Below are 16936 nucleotides of genomic sequence, written 5' to 3'. Positions count from 1 at the left end.
CGTCTGCTGGTTTAGTTCAACACAAACAGAATGCTTAAGTAGCATATGCTAAACCCTTCAAATTTTGAGGCACCATACCCTTCCGTTTTGTTTAATGCAAAAGCATGCACACAAAATAACAAGTTTTTGGAAAACAAAATAAACCAAACCCTTTCAGTAACTGTTGAAAATAACTGGGAATAAAAGATGCCTGAGTGATCTGAAATGAAGATCACAGATTTCAGAACTGTATGTTGGAATAACAACATGCAAAAAAGCCTGAAATGTTGTATTTTTCAGCCTGGAATTAAGTTCCCTTGCTTTCATTACCTAGCCTAAACCCAGAAAACTTATCTAGAGAAAGTCACAGGCTTTTTTAACTGGGCTGTAATTCTGTGATTCACAATGACAACACAGCTTCTGCTATGTTAAAATTGATTTTTTTCTGAAACAGAAATTGGAAGGCAAAGACATTAATACTATGTCTATATTATTTTAATATTAGTTTGCTCTATTTATAGGTCATATTGAAAGCTGACCTGTCACAATCATTAGCACTGATCTGAATTACTTCCAATGACTGTTTTAACAGATGAAACAGAGCATACTTGCGAAAACCTTTGCCTTCCTAGCAAAAGTCTGTACACAAAATGTACTACCTCTTTTCCATTAAGGAAACATATACCTGCACAATAACCTAGTATATGTATTCAGAATCCAAATATCAGCATCCATTAAAAAGAGGATTGTTCCCTGGGAACAACTCCAAGAGAAGTGAGCAGTTTCACATACATCATCAGAACCAAAGAAATACAGATTTCTTTACATAAAGGTTGCAAAAGGACAAGAAATTGAGGGGTGTCATTAAAACTTCCCCACAAGTGAAAACAATGAAAATTTGATCTTGTGCCTTTCTAAAAGCAAAAATTAATCACACCTCTCTCATCTAATCTGGGACACATTTATGTAGTAGCCTTTTGCACAGGCATTCCTCCTCTGCTGCCAAAGCGTAATTCTGTTTAAGGCTTCTGTCCCTTCTTCCAAATTGCACTGAGACTGGCTGAAGCAGTTAAGAGCTAGGTAAGAAAGCCAAAACAAGCAAGGGTGCCACAGAGACAAGGACCACAGACAGATAAAAAGTACAAACACAGGCTGAGTGCATGAGCTACACTTCCTTAGGAAAACAGGTTGGTCAGAGCACCACTAGTCGATACAATCTTTCTTTAGTTCACTCAGCTGCTCCCCAGTCAGCTACACTCTATACCTACATGTTTTGTAATAAGCAAGTTAGTATGTTCAGGCATCATACACACAATCTGAAGAAACTCATTATGCTAACAGGTTAGACAAAGTGCAAAAATCCACTTCTAAAGTTCTTCAACTACAAATATTGTAATGCTTACTAACTACTATAAAACCTCCTGTTAACCACTGCAATCCATGTTATCATGATGCTTCCACGACTAAACCATGGTAATTCCTGCTGATACAGATAATAGGCTATAAACAGTGGCCGCCAAGACTTTTTTCTAGTGGCCTACTAGCTATTAGTCCTAGTGGAAAACTTTCAATGTAGAAATACAGAAAAGGAGGGTGATTCAGTATAAAAAGATAGAAGCGTTTTAAACAAAAAAGACATAATACCCTCTCATCTCCATTTAAAACACACACACAAAAATATCTCTCAATTTGTATTTTATAACCCATATCACTAAGGAAGATTAAACCAGGAACAAGCCAAATATCAACTAGTAACCAAAATGAAATATCACACATTGTCCAGAATATTATTTTTGTTTCTACTATATTGTAATTTACAAAAAAAAAAAAAAGAAAAAGTAAAATCTGAATAAAGTTATTTAAAGAAAAACACAGCTTCAAGTTTCACGTGTTAATTTCATTATACATGAAAAGTTTCATGCTGCAGCATGGAGTTTTCATTCAGAGTGGAAGCTCTTACAGCACAGAAACTGAACTTCAGCTTCCCATGAACTGAATAACCAAAATGAATCCCTCTGAAGACCAACTTTAATGGGGGTAGTGATAGTAAATTTGGATGCATATGACAGTCATCTTTGCTACTATTCACCAGGTGATTCAAGTATTAAACACCCTCAAAAGCTTTAGGAACGTGTTAAAATTCTGAACACGAAATATGAAACCTGTGATAGGATAAAGCCTCCAGCAAACACAAACTCTAACCGCATCTGGAGTATTGTGTCCAGTTCTGGGCCCCTCAGTTCAAGAAGGACAGGGAGCTGCTGGAGAGAGTCCAGCGCAGGGCAACAAAGATGATTAAGGGAGTGGAACATCTCCCTTATGAGGAAAGACTGAGGGAGCTGGGTCTCTATAGTTTGGAGAAGAGAGACTGAGGGGTGACCTTATCAGTGTCTATAAATATATAAAGGGGGAGTGTCACGAGGACGGAGCCAGGCTCTACTCAGTGGCAAACAATGATAGGACAAGGGGTAATGGGTACAAACTGGAACACAAGAGGTTCCACTTAAACTTGAGAAGAAACTTCTTCTCAGTGAGGGTGACGGAACACTGGAACAGGCTGCCCAGGGAGGTTGTGGAGTCTCCTTCCCTGGAGACATTCAAAACCCGCCTGGACGCATTCCTGTGTAACATTATCTAGGTGTTCCTGCTCTGGCAGGGGGATTGGACTAGATGATCTTTCGAGGTCCCTTCCAATCTCTAACATACTGTGATACTGTGTGATACTGTGATACTGTCAACAGAAAAGTAAACAGACAAACTTACACTAGTTTTCAGTGGAGAATGACCCACCTGTGTTTCACAATGGGTACTGCTCACTCAGCCTTCCCCTGCCTCAGCTACTGTGTTTTGCCAAGGAAAGCTAAGCCTGTAGAAAGTCAGTCTCAATTTTTTTTTTAAGTATAAAGAGCAGCAAGCTACAGCACTGGCATTATCATTACCTCTTTCACTGGCATCATCGACGAGGACGATCTCTTCCAGCATGTGTCGTGGTGACCTGTTTATCACACTATGGACAGTTCGTAGAAGCGTGCTCCAAGCCTCATTGTGAAAAACAATGACAACACTTGTTGTGGGAAGGTTGTCTGCATACACCTTCGTTTTACACCTACGAACAGGAATAAGGTAAAGCATCATCTATATGTAAAGGTCAAGCCTTCAGTCAAAACTGCAATTTTGAAGTTTACTTCTGAGTGTCAAGACTAACATTCACAATACATCAGTTGTATGAAAAATATGACAAAGGAGCAAAGGTGCACCTATTTATATTTTTACCTAAAACATACCCTTATGTACAGTTATGTATACATCTATGTATTCCATCATACCACTAAAAAAGGAGAACCTCGATTTAATAACCAGTACTAGAAGAGACATCCATACTGCTAAGACACAGAGATAACATTGTGCCTCCACTACCCCTGTTTTGTGAAGAGTATCATGTCCGGACTAATCCAAACCCCTAACTTAGGCTTGCATTCCCTTAGAGTGCAAGGGCGAAATCATAGTACTCTAATGGGTACAGAGGGAGAATTGAGAGAGAGACACAAGAAATGGCAAACAAACTAGGAAGTAAATGCAATAAGAAGTCTATAATGAACAAAACCAAATAATAAGAGAAGGAAAGACTCCTGGGCACAGCTGACGTTTGGAAAAAAACAAGACCTGTAATACTGGTGAGTTAAGTGTATTTCATAATTTAATGTGTTTATATTACACAAAAAGGGCTTTTTTCCTACTTATTGTATACATGTTAGAAGTACTATATAAAGACTCACTAAGTTAAAAGAGAATTGCATACATTCCAAAGACAGCACAAAAAGACATAGGTTTAGCTCTCCTAACAGCAGATGCATGATACATGCTTCAAGGAATCCCACATGCAGCCAACATTTTACACTCCATAATACTATTTTAAAACAAGTGATATTTTCAGCATCTCCTAAAAAAAAAAAAAAAATCAATATGCTGTACATAAGGTACTCTTAACAATTCCGAAAATACAATTCTGCTCTAAAAAATAACCCTGCAAATTGAAGTGTTCTCTGCGCAGATCTGCTCCTCCTGCACATTCAAAATCACACACAGAGACTTACACAAGATATGATGGCACAAATCCTTTAAGAATCAAAGATAAGAGATGTATGCAGATCACAAACACAAGGAAAACATTGGAGAGGAAAAAGAAATACATCAAATGGACCTTCATTTAAAAAAATTTTATTAGATCCCAAATTCTTGAGTTGATTCACTGTCCTGTAACCTAAATGTTATTAAAGTATAGTAACAAGTATTTATGACTATCACCTTAACAGCAGTGCTGTCTGAGAGCTTGAGAAGTATATAGTATGTATCCTCTACCCTAAACATATAAAACCAATGCTGAAAGAACAGCCCGCCAATATAGGATTATGATGTCAGCATCTAATCCCATTCAAACCAGTGACACCAGAAATGTCAGCCAAAAGCGGGCTCCCAAAAGGAATATTTCATTTGGTGGATAACTTGGTTAGCCAGAGCTCTTTGAAGTGAGAGCAGCTCTCACAGCACAGTCATTTCAGCTCTGAGGTGGAGACAAAAGCTCAGTGTGCACAGAGATCCCAGAAAAGATCCGTAAATCCAGATACAACTGAAGAAATATCTGAAAGGCCTTCTGTGGCATCATTTTTCATTTCTGAGAACTGATGCTGTAGGATCAATATTATACTTATTATACATTTATGGCCAAATATAATTAATCGCTGCACTGAAGTGATCATGAAAACTTTGGGAAATATCATAAAATCTTAGTGAAGTAGCCATATATCCCTGTGTTTTCCAATTTAATTCACACGTAAAAAAATATTGCAAAGCATGCCAGCTGAAGAAGTTATTTCTTTCTGTGGTATCACTTGAAAAATAAAATAGCCTTTTAAAAAGATGCTATGAATTTCAGATGAAATATTAGATCACAAGCCAAATAATCTTTCCCCCATATTTGTCACTTGTTCAGCCTATTTTGCTACTTTAAAACCAGATTCTTAATGTTTTATTCCTTCTGCTGCACTGCTCCCTAGACTAGAAAAGGAATGTCTGATTGTAGACCTTCAGCTACAGTAGGAACACCGATCCACCTATTGCTCCTCTACTTTTTGGCAGAATATTTGTAAAAAACCTGAGAGGAGCCTGCAAGCAGTTCTCTGAAAAGCGATAACAATGTGTCATTCACCAAGAATATCTTGCTGAGGCAGCCACAGGATCTACCATTGTAATATGAAATCTCTCATCTCCAGCCTTGCCTTTTTTCTTTCACGGTCTTACAGAAGATTTTATTTGAGCTCAGATCAATGAACTGGTATAATAAAAGCTAGGCAAGTGATCAGGGACTACCATGCTTATAAACTATTACACTGTCCTAAGTATAAATATAGCAAAACATTTAAGACCCATCTTTGAAGGTGAACTTTTTAGTACTAAGAGGCAGGCTTACAGGTATCTTTTGGGATGCCAAAAAGGCATTCCCACTGCCCTGTCCTGCAGAAGGTGAACATCCTCCTTTCCTTAAGAGGAAAGTCTACCCTCAACCCCACAGATCAACCCTTTCTGGGGTAACAATTTAAGAGCCACCCTAGACTGGCTTGTTTAGCAATATGTAAAAGGCCGCCATGTGTAACACAAGGGTATTCCATAATAAAACTGGCTTGAAATTTTTGAATGCTATTCTTAAAGGGTTTGGTGTGAAGTTATTCTGGAAAGATCCACTGACGCAGGCAGAATAAAGGACAGAATAGCATGATACCTGATTTTTCATATTCCTTTCACCTGCCTTTCTATAAATACCTGTTAGCTATATACTCCATTTTTAGTTTTGAAAACACTGACACACACTCCTTCCCCCCAAGAATGTATTGCTGTAGAATATCAGACAAATAAAATGGAACAGTTGATGTCTATAATTAGAGTATTAACTTTCTATATAAACCTTGTTTTATCCTTACTAATATATAAATTAAGAATCTTTTTTGTCTTTCATTTGAAAACAAAATAATCCACAAAGGGATTACTACAGAGTTTAAAATAACCTATTAGTTTCAACTGTTATGCAACATTAGTAGCAGAATATAACCGTGAGTGGTATGACACATAGTGTATGAATTAAGGACAATTTGAATTTTAATTAACAACTAATATATTATGTTCCCTTTGTTGGATCCTGCCTCAAACAGTTTCAGAATTGAGTGCATAATATTAGGAAGGCATACCATCTCCAGGAATTTAATGAAGACTCCAAACAGCAGCTGAGAATGTCTACTTCGCATGGAATGCATCATTCTTTCCTTCATCTACAGCATTCATGATGCAAACTCTTGGCTAATGTGACTCCATATATTATTTAAACTGTGGAAACTCCCCAGAAATGTCAGACTTTTAAAACACAAGCAGAGACTTACTGCCCTATTACCTGCAGGTACAGGAAACTAATATGCCAGATTGTTAAAATATGATCAAGACAAAAAGCCTAATTAGTCTACATTTCTTCATGTACACATTCCAACGCTTAAAACAGTAATGTTCTTTATTTCATAGCAAGTCTCCGTCTCATGCACTGAAATCCCCACCTTCAGCTGCTTTAGCCTTATATTCTTCCCTAATTTTTGATTTCTTGCTTTCATGTAACTAGGAAATAAAATGGAAAATTAGTTAGGAAATGAAGTTATCCAAATTTTTAACGCCCAATCAAAATCAGATTTCAGAAAAACAAGTTTAGAAGCTACACTTTTAGAAGCTGCTTTACTAAGGAGTCACAGGACTATAAAGACATAACTCTGCTCTGACCTCTCTAAAACAGCCATACATGTTCTTCACAGAATTTCACCCTTTTGCAATTTTGCATCACGCATTCAGAATACTTTAGGCTCAGTTCTTTAGAACTACATAGTTACTCTCAGGTCCATATCTCTCCAAGGGCACAAGGCAGTGTAAGATGTCCAAATCCTTCACAACTTAAATTCAAATTTAATGGACTAAAAGCAAAGGAAGGAGAACAGATCCTAGCATATATAACATTGCTAAAGAAGAACAGTGACAGCAGAATAAGCTTAAGTTGTCCCTAACACCCTGTAGCCTGATTTCAAGAGTTTAAATCCACAAAAGTTTTTAAGATGGAAGTCTAAATAATCAACTATGGGTTGTGTTATACTTCTGTTATCTTGATTTTTTAATGAAGGTGTTAATTGAATCTTATATAGAAGCTCTGCATGTTTTAGATAGGGGGATATTCAGGAAAACTAAAAATAATCTCAAAAGAGAACTGTATTCAGCAGGTTACACATCGCCACTTGGAATGTACCTGATGCTACTTCAAATGCACTTGAAGAACTTCTGAATAAGCTGCTTTTCTACTTTCAACACAGGGTACAAATAGGCCACAGAAGACATTATGAAAATAACCAGAAGAGACAGCAAGTAATGCAATTCTGTCCAAATAAAATTAAGCCATTAATCTCAAGAGTTTAACTGCTGCTTCAGCACAATCTTGCATGGAAGGAAGACAACTCTTCATTTTGCACTTCTTGCACCAGCACAACCATATAATCTCAACACCTCTCCACATCTAGCAGAACTGGAAGCCTCTCTCTCCTCTGATGCCAGTGAAGGAATGAGAAAAATGTACTTTACCACTGTGGGGACAGAAGTAATCTACCAGGTGATCTTACAAGTTCCTTCATTTGAATTCCTCAGAAGGTAAAATTCTTCTGATACCTATCTGCTCTGCTCGGTGCCTGACCGGGAGATCGACAAGGCTTACCCACTCTAGCCATTGGCACCCCAGACACAGAAACACCAGTGACTCGGGACACCACCCGTCACTATCCTAACACCACCTTTCAGTTTGCTGTTGGAACTTTCACAAGCACTTCAAATTTACCTTAAAAAAATAAAACTGTGCATCCATCTTAATACAGAACAGTACTTGCTTGGCTTTCTATTGAGACTATGAAATAGCATTCATAGATCAATTTACTTAGAAATTATTCCTAAAACCAAAGATTGAATGCTACATGTGTAATATTCTCAAATCTCAAAAGACAAAATATTTACAATGTTAGCAGTGATCTGTTTGCACACCCTTCAAAGTCATGCTAAATAATTTCTGAAAGTAACATAATACAATGGGATTTAATATCCCAACAGCTACTAAATGCTTTTGTTTCATAGGCTAAAGAACCATGCCCCCCCCCCAAAAAACTAAACAGGGTAGAGGTCTTGTAGGAAATTAATCATTCACTGCCATAATGTTTATGCAGTGTGATACAATTGAGAAAAACCTCATTCACTGAGGCAATAAAAAACCCAAACAAACAACAAAACAAAAAAGGTATTTTTTTATAAAGATTTTGTCATAATTATACTCTGTACTAGAAATAAACACGAAATTTCTAAATCCTACAGGGCAGATCTCTTCCCCTTCCGATGCTGCCAACAGGTTATTCTCCGCAGAGGAACAATGAGAGCACAAGTTCACATTGAAATATTCTTTTTGTTGTCGTTTCTAAACATAGCTTTCAAAACAAAGCCTCTTATGCTTACCCGAATCACAAAAATTAATAGACACTATGTGAGCCATCACTTGCTATACCTGATACCCACTTTATTTCCAGATTCCACCAGCCTTCCATAGGTTCAAGGCATGACCAACAATTTACAAGGACTCAAAAACATTAACAGCAGTAAACCACCTATGTAATTCTTGTTTACTAGCCCAGTACTCACAGCCCTGAGCACTGTGATAAAGGACAGAGGTTGAACACAAGCAAAAGTGTCTCCTGTGCACTAAGGAGCTCAGTTGGGAAACCCCAGTAGGGCTTAGAGCTCATATGTGCAGTAGGATAACGAAGTGCTGATACATATTTGAAAGCTGTACTAGCAACAGACTGGGGCAGGAAGGGAAGCATACTTAGTCATTTTACAAATTTACTACAATCTTTTATCTTGCATACTACAAACAAGTTATAAATAAAGGCTGAAGTTATAAATAAACTGCATCCCAGAACAAATTTGTAAAATTTGACAAAGGAATAGTCCAAGTCTAGCTGAAAATCAGGTTAGAGCTGAAACTTTCAGCAAATACTATACAGTACAGACCCTGTATTAAATCTGTTTAATATTATTGACGCAGTACAAACAGTATACTCTTGAGTATTCAAATATATTTGAGTCTCTGGGATGTAAGCATCAGTATCCTTAGATATTGAAAATACACATTTATTTTCTACTGAGATTGCCAAAATGAATGCCAGACCAACAGAGAAGAAAAGCAGAAAATCTGAACACCTCTCAGGCTTTAATTACCGATATCGGATGAATATCACCATAGCGCCATAAAATGTCAGTAATCCATTGTTTACCTGTCCACTTACCGTAAGTTACAGCCTGCAATAAACTTCATGTAACAAAGCTGGGGCACAGCTATGTCTAACACAAAACCTCCTCTCTACTTAAGTCACGGATGAAAACAGTTTAGAAATAAGAGGCCTTAAGCTGTACAAACTGACCTACATTTCCCTCAGATGATAAAGCCCTGTAGCAGGGGTGGCAGAGAAAGTGTCAAAACACTACAGCAAGAACCACCAGCACTCAAGTGGTGTGTTTCTGACTTCAATTTTTCCTGTTTATAAGCGGCAGCCTCATGATATCATTATGAACAAGAGTGTCAATAAATCTGCTCCCAGTATAAAATTTAAGAAAACCCCAGCTCCCAAATTGAAGACAATCAAGATGAATAAAGATCTCATTTTCACACAGAAGCAGCACAGCTAGAAGGGCTAAAAGCAATACTTCTGAGAAAGATGGAATCGCTGACTGTCATAACATGCCAAACCACTTTTCACTACACAGACTGCATGCAACCACAGTTCTAACTTGTGGCTGCACAAAGAGAAAGCACTGCAGATAAAGTTACAACAAAACTTCATGCTACTCCTGAAACTGCTTCTTCCAATCAAATCAGAACAATTTGGCTTACAAAGAGGTCTTCATTTCTGCAATTCATATCACAACTCCAATTAATCTTTTTGAACAAGTGACTTGAATGCAGGCAAATCCCTTATTCTTACTTAAGCATTTCCATCCAGCCTGCTTAATGTCTGCCTCGAATAGTATTACGTAATTTACCTGACATCAAGAGTATGAAATTTTCCTTTCTTCTGATCTCAAACATTTGGATATAAGAAAGGTCGCATTATCTCATGAGTCAAGTAGAAATCTTCTTTAGACCCTGGAAACAAAATCCAAAATGGTCCTTAAAACCATTGTGGTTACAGAATTCAAGCAGAATTTCATAAAATAATTAGCTGCAATTACTATTTTCCTTATCCTGAAAGCAATCACAGGAAAGTGTCTCTTGACAGAAACAAACACAATTCTGTCTTCAAAGACTGAAATTGAACCCTAAGTTCCCTAGCCAAATTATTCTCCATATTTGACCTATCAATTTGAATATAGTTCTGGATATGGCTGCTTATCCAAAATAGAAGACACTCGTAACTAAGAATGAGATTGCCAAGTGTTTGTGTAAAGATGCACACACGTGTATATATGTATGCATATACAGATGTGTATATATATATATAAAAATATACATATTTATATATAAAGAAGCAAGCTGAATTTTTATAGTGACTTCCTCCTCACCTTCTAAATTTTCCAGGGAAAAGATTTATAGGTAATTTCTTCCAGGCTACTCATTAAGTCGACATGAACAAGAACATTTCCAAATGTTGATTCTACAGTGGGCCAGTCTCAAGCGATAAGCACCACAAAAGCCAGATGAAAAAATACTTCTGCTTGAAAGAACTGCAGTCTTTAATACCTCGCATGCTTTCAGATTTCCAGCGTGGCATTGCTGAATGTTACAATACCCATCAGATCAGCAGATTTCTTTTAGAGATGCCAGGTTAATGAACAGCCAGGATTTCTAGCTTGTAACGAAACACTGAATAAATTTCCGAAGTCTTCCATCTATGTTGCCAACTTTACTCTTTTTTATTATCTCTTACATCAGTACTACCTGACCTAAATGAATACCAAAAGTTCACGCAGCATATCACAATTTATGGAGATATTTAAATCTCCCAGACCTTATAGGTAATTTAAGACCCTTTCTGTGTGTACACACAGAACTTTTAATACAAACTTTTTTTGTAACAAAGTGTCTTGTTGCTCCTCTTTCCCTCCCTCCTCTCCCATGTTCCTCCCAGTTCAGTGGAACTGGGGGCTGCTGCCAAAAGCAATAATCCCACTTTTCACCATTAGAGTTTTGTCCCATCCCCTTCTTTGCACCAGCTCTGGTAATTGCACAGCTGCTGGGTGTGCATTGCTTCAGTTTGCTGATTCAACAAAATATGCTTTTTTCCCCTTTTTGATGTGCAATCTTCCATCCAGTCAGTGAATGTGAAGGCCACACAAACATGAGATCAGTATCCACAGAAGCAGTGAGAAGACTTCTTTTGGCTGAAGTTCACATTTACAGCAGATTATATATATATAAGAGTACATGAATATATCCCTCCGCTATTCTCCTGAGTAGTTAAAAGCAAAAAGAGCACACCTTCACTAGCCTCACACAGAAGCAAATACTTCATGTACTGCCATTTAAAGCCCCAGTGTCACACACGAGTTCCAAGAGCATCCTCTTGCATGTGTGCCTTTACTGTTTTTCTATGAATAAGTTTACTCAAACTGTTTTCCTCATGCAGGGATTATGCAAATTTTGTGAATGCATCATACTATGATTCAACTGTAATATCTTAAAGTATACAGCAAATCAATTTGTTCTGAGAAGTTAAAAATACCAATTCCAGTGTATTCTTACATGCATACTTCAGGCTTAAAATCAACAATACATTTTTAAGCACATGTATGAGAGCCACATTGCAGTCCCATAAGTGCAAAGCATTATATTGCATCATACAATTATAGTGCCTAAATCTAAATACAGTTCTTTGAAAGCAAAGACATAACAGAATTAGTCATTGAAAAACTTCTTCAGAAAGGAGACCAGCATAACTGCAACAAATTCCACAACATTCATATGTTAGACTTAGAAGAATGGCTTTTAACCCAGAAAAATAATTGCCTACTTCCTCCAGATTGTGAAACCAAACTTGGCAACAGGAACTGAGGATGGTAGTTTAAGTCAGCAAAAAAGCCTTCATCAGTAACTTAAACTGAGCACATTAGTGTACTAGCGAAATATTAAGCTCTCAGAGGTCTGCATCTTATTTTTCTATTAAGTAGCTGAAGTAACAGTTCATATGAATTTAGACCCAGTTCACAAATATGTAGGGCCATCTGGCTAAAAGCTTTGATTATACCCTATCACTATCTATACTTCTTAACTCTGGCAAAATTATACCAACTAAGGAACAAAATAAAAGGAAGATTTTTATGGTCTAGATTTTTAAGTTCTGGAGAATCTATAGCCTTGGAAAACGGGTTATTAAGGTATCCCAAAGCTATCCACATACCTCCTTGCTGCAGGTATGCTTGGGGAAGCCCACCCCTTTCCAAGAAATCACAATCTGCAAAATATGACACTCTCCTAGCTCCAGTGACAACCAAAGCTGACATGAACGACACTGTTCTGTCCCAGCTATGACTCTCGTTTTCAGCCTTGATCACTTGTGCCTGGAAGAGAATAGCATTTTAAGATGCTCTTTTCTAATGTAAAAAAGTCAGAATTGGGTTTAAACTTTCACACCAGGGACCCACATGTCTCCTTAACGTTTTATATATTCCACAAATTATTAAACAATGAATGCAGCCTGGAAAGCTCTGCCTTAGAACACAGTACTCAATTATTCATTTTGCAAAGCAGCTTCCAAATCACCTCAAACAGCATGAGAGCAAAACCAAGTCCTATAACACATATAAATTACATGCACTTAACAAACCACTTTCTGGCCTGAATACTGGCCTAAGACACACAGGCACAGCTGAACACCTATTTTAGTTATTCACACCTATTTTATTCATTGCCTCCCTCATCTCCAGCAAAAATCAAGGCAACACTCTAGTGCTCCTAATCACCCATCTTTTACTCTTTGCTGTCATGTCAAGCCCACAGCTGCATATTTTCCTGGCAACTGTGAGTCAACTCCCACTTTGATGACTGATTCACAAACCAGAATAAGACATGCTTACAAAAATTATTCTACTAACAACTTTAAAACCAACCTGTTATCCCCAGCTGCTTGCTCCTACGCAAAGGCATCCCTCCAGAGGTTGTGGCCCTGTCAGTTATTAGTTACATTAACATGCCCCAGTCCAGATTTGGAGAAGTATCCAAGCTAAAACATTACTTCTGCTGTAGCTTTTTCTGTTAAGCAAACCATTCAATTGAGATAAAGAAAAGAATAAGTAGAATAATATTCCTGCTTACAGACACAAAATGACTATCGATTCAGGCACATGTCTTTTAAATGCATGTATGTGCCTCAGTAATTTTGTGCCAAATAATGAAAATAAATATAAGTCTGTTAAGACCACTGCGGCATGGCTCAGCAGAACACAGATTTCAGCTTCTGTAGAAGTCTTGCACTGAGAAGTTCCCTGAGCTGGAGAAGTGCCTAGAAGTTACTAAAACAGCTCACATTTTTGTTCTTCTAGTAAGGAAACAAAATTTCTTGGCCAAAACATAAACATGATGCCTGGAGTGTGTCATCTATAGAGATTAACCTATGAGCACCCAAGGACCAAGCAGGTGCTTGCCTTGGCACAGGTGACAGGGAGAGTTGACAGAACTAGATATTAATGCAAAGGATAATGCAAACTACTTAAAGATCTGATGTCCAGCTGACAGGTTATGCCATCCCCATTAAATACATATGGCAAATTGGTCCTGGCACACCTAATTCCACCAGCTTTTCAACAATTAACCATTAGGCAAAGATTTAAAGACTTCTGTATTTCAGAAGAACTGACATGCCACAGAACTGTCCTGTTCACGTCACAGAAATCTTCCCCCCCTCCACCACACTAAAGAAAGCAACCCACAAAACCTGTGAAGAAAATAATTACATGGTTGAACAGCTAAGTGTGCCTTTGAACATATCCCTTTTTCTCAAAACTATGACTGAAAGTGCTACTGGCAGCTGTGCTGTAAGCACAGAAATGTGGTTAGGAACGATTAGAAACTATCCATTCTCTTTCTCCACAAACTATTTCCATATTAGCATGAATATTAGTATAGATAGAACAGGTTATAACAGAAGCAAATCCACTAACACAGCAGAAAGTGTTTCTGACCATGTGATTATTTTGGCTAATGAGATAAATACTTTCATAAGACATACGTGAGTATATTCATAGTTTTCACAAGTCTGAAAATGGCTGCAGTGTTCTTGAAAAGTAGCATTAATAAACACATACAGATCAAGATACCCGTGCATTTTAAACACAATACTGTTCTCAAATTTGCTGGGGAGATGTTAACACACTCCCCAACTTCTTCATTAGCATGACCTGACAGGGTACATACTGAAAAGATGAAAAAAGGAGTATCTTTCTGGAGACCATCTCTCTCTCAAAACCTACTAAAAATATACACAGCAACTAAATGTTAAAATTCTTGACAGCTATTTAGAAAAACAGGAAATCCAACTCCCTGTGATGTAACCTAAAATTCTATTCTAAGATTCCACTTTCATGCACATAGCATAGTCACAGTATTTGTGTCAATACAATGGAAAAGGAAAAAATGCAACATTACTAAACTTACAACGCATCTTTTACTGTGAAACACTGCAAAGCACAGCCAAGCGTGCAATACAAAGGATTACAATTTTAAACCAAAGTTCAGCTATAGTAATTTAATTTGTCTACAAAAGCTTGAGTGATGCTTAGGTAATAATTTGTAACAGTTTATAACAATTTCTCTTCCATTTTTTTGTTACTTTGAAGTCTAGACTTCACAAAGCTCATCATTAATTCAGCTTGTTAGCCCCACAAATTTGCTTTCTTATGTTTGTACTTACACTATAAAAATGATGAATATATACATACAAGTTTTCCAGTATGAATACGAATAAACAGGTGATGCTATCTAGTTTATTCCAGACTTGAGGGTCATAAAAAAACAAATTACTCATGTTTACCTATCAAATAACCAACTGTTGTAACTATTATTTCCCAAAAGTTTTGTTTATTCTTTCCATTCAGCTCTTCCAGAAAAAGCATAGAAAAATGACCCCAGTTAGCATCCCATCTTTGACAAAAAGCCTCCAATGAAATTCACAATTTTCTCCACAGCTAAAGCAAGTTGAGAATGCTAACTACAAATTCTTAACCAGTGGAAGTTACCACTTTACACTGAGGCAATTTCTTATCACAGAGAACATGTGATAAAGGGTGCAGACAGTGAATATGAATCTGCAAGAATGACAAGAAATTCCATTGGAAAGTTACAACCATGACCAGAACAATAACATAAGAGAGAAAAGGATATAAACACCGCCACCCATGCCCCCTGACCCTTCCCACATCTGTTAGTTTTGAAAGAAAACCCTACATGTTCATGATTCACATTCTTCCACTATACTGAGAAACAGGCAAGTAGTGGCCATAAACTCTGACTAATGATACATCTGAAAATCAATTGAAAGTTACATTAATTCAAAATTACGAGATCACATTCTGAAAAATACATGGCTCAATTATTAAAAGCATCAGCGCTACCAGGAACCTGCACACTACAGATCACACTCATTACAATAGATTAAGGTACCTACAAACCAGCTCTTTATCACTCATTAAAAATGAAAAGTGGTCAGAGCTTCATCTTACTCGGCTAATACTGCCTTCTGAGATGAAAACAGATTAATCCAGCAGCTAGGTCTTGTGTATACAGAAGCAACAGCAGAGCTATTAAAGAAGTGGAGTTTCCATAACATCCAATTCTTGCAAGAGAATGCAGATAATTGATTAGGAAAACCTTGTTTCATGTGCTTTATTTAACTTGAGAGTCCCTTTCATAAACAAGAGGGCCTGGGGATGGAGGGACTCATCAGCTACCCTGACAGAGTAGCCCCATGAGTAAAGCAATCTTAGTTTTATTTAAAACTAGGCTACAATTTTCTCTCTAATTACTTATGACTCAAATAGCTCTGAAAGGATCAATATTTCAGAGGCAAGATCAAAAACAAACCAGATGGATATTAGAAAACATTATAATGCAATCTAAATGAGGCTTTGCACATTTCATCAAGTAAGAATTTTTTTAAGTATTTCTCTCATAATCAAATCTTTTCTATTTCATATCATGCAGAATTTTACTCTGCCTCATTACAAGCAATGCATGAATTTTTCAAGTAAGTAATAGTTTCCTGAAATGGCAAGTCTTAAGTTAACTTTGTTTTCCTTCAACCAAATTAATTTCTATTCCCCAAACAGGCTTCATATTTGTAATCATATTCAAAGTCAAATAACACTGAAAAAAACCTGGTTTCTGCTGTTCAATCTTGTTTCCCAAGTACGTACCATATATACAGGAAATCCTCCTACTTGTTATTTCAACAGTAATATCTTACAGAACTAAACTTTTGTTTTGCATCACTCTTGGCACATTCTTCATTTAAGTAGAGTACATTTTTAATACAACATAAAGCACTTACCCTTCTAACCTGACATCAGGTAAAGATCTGTTGAGTGCAATCATTTCACTTGCCATTAAATTAAACTGATTTATTTTAAACATTTCTTTCATTTTTTCTTGTTCCTCTTTCGGAATGACCACAGGCTTCCCCATCTCTCCAGGTCCTTCATGTGGTTTTTGTATGGGTTCTGGAACTAAGAATAAATAAAATGTTGGTAACTACTTTTATGCTTGCTTTTATTTGCTTATAGTTTATTTTACACTGTAGGAGTGTTCCTGTTTAAAACAGAGTTCTACACCCACAAGGTTCTGGAAGTGAAAACAAAT

General features: G+C 37.0%; 1 protein-coding gene across 1 annotated transcript in view; it reads right to left on the bottom strand.

Moving 5' to 3' along the window:
• The window catches only part of GALNT1 (polypeptide N-acetylgalactosaminyltransferase 1), an 86124-nt gene that overhangs the window by 21998 nt on the left and 47190 nt on the right, over window positions 1–16936 (bottom strand). The window contains exons 4-5 of the mRNA XM_057423045.1: window positions 16629–16803; window positions 2919–3085 (exon numbers count right to left, since the gene is read on the bottom strand). Coding sequence (XP_057279028.1) covers window positions 2919–3085; window positions 16629–16803 — 342 coding nt within the window. The remainder of the gene's footprint in view (window positions 1–2918; window positions 3086–16628; window positions 16804–16936) is intronic.

This window comes from Pezoporus wallicus, unplaced genomic scaffold (assembly GCF_028554395.1).
Source record: "Pezoporus wallicus isolate ANWC-B61680 ecotype Strahan unplaced genomic scaffold, APGP_CSIRO_Pwel_v1 contig_749, whole genome shotgun sequence".
Lineage (NCBI taxonomy): Eukaryota > Metazoa > Chordata > Aves > Psittaciformes > Psittacidae > Pezoporus > Pezoporus wallicus.
This window is presented reverse-complemented; position numbering and strand designations above follow the sequence as displayed.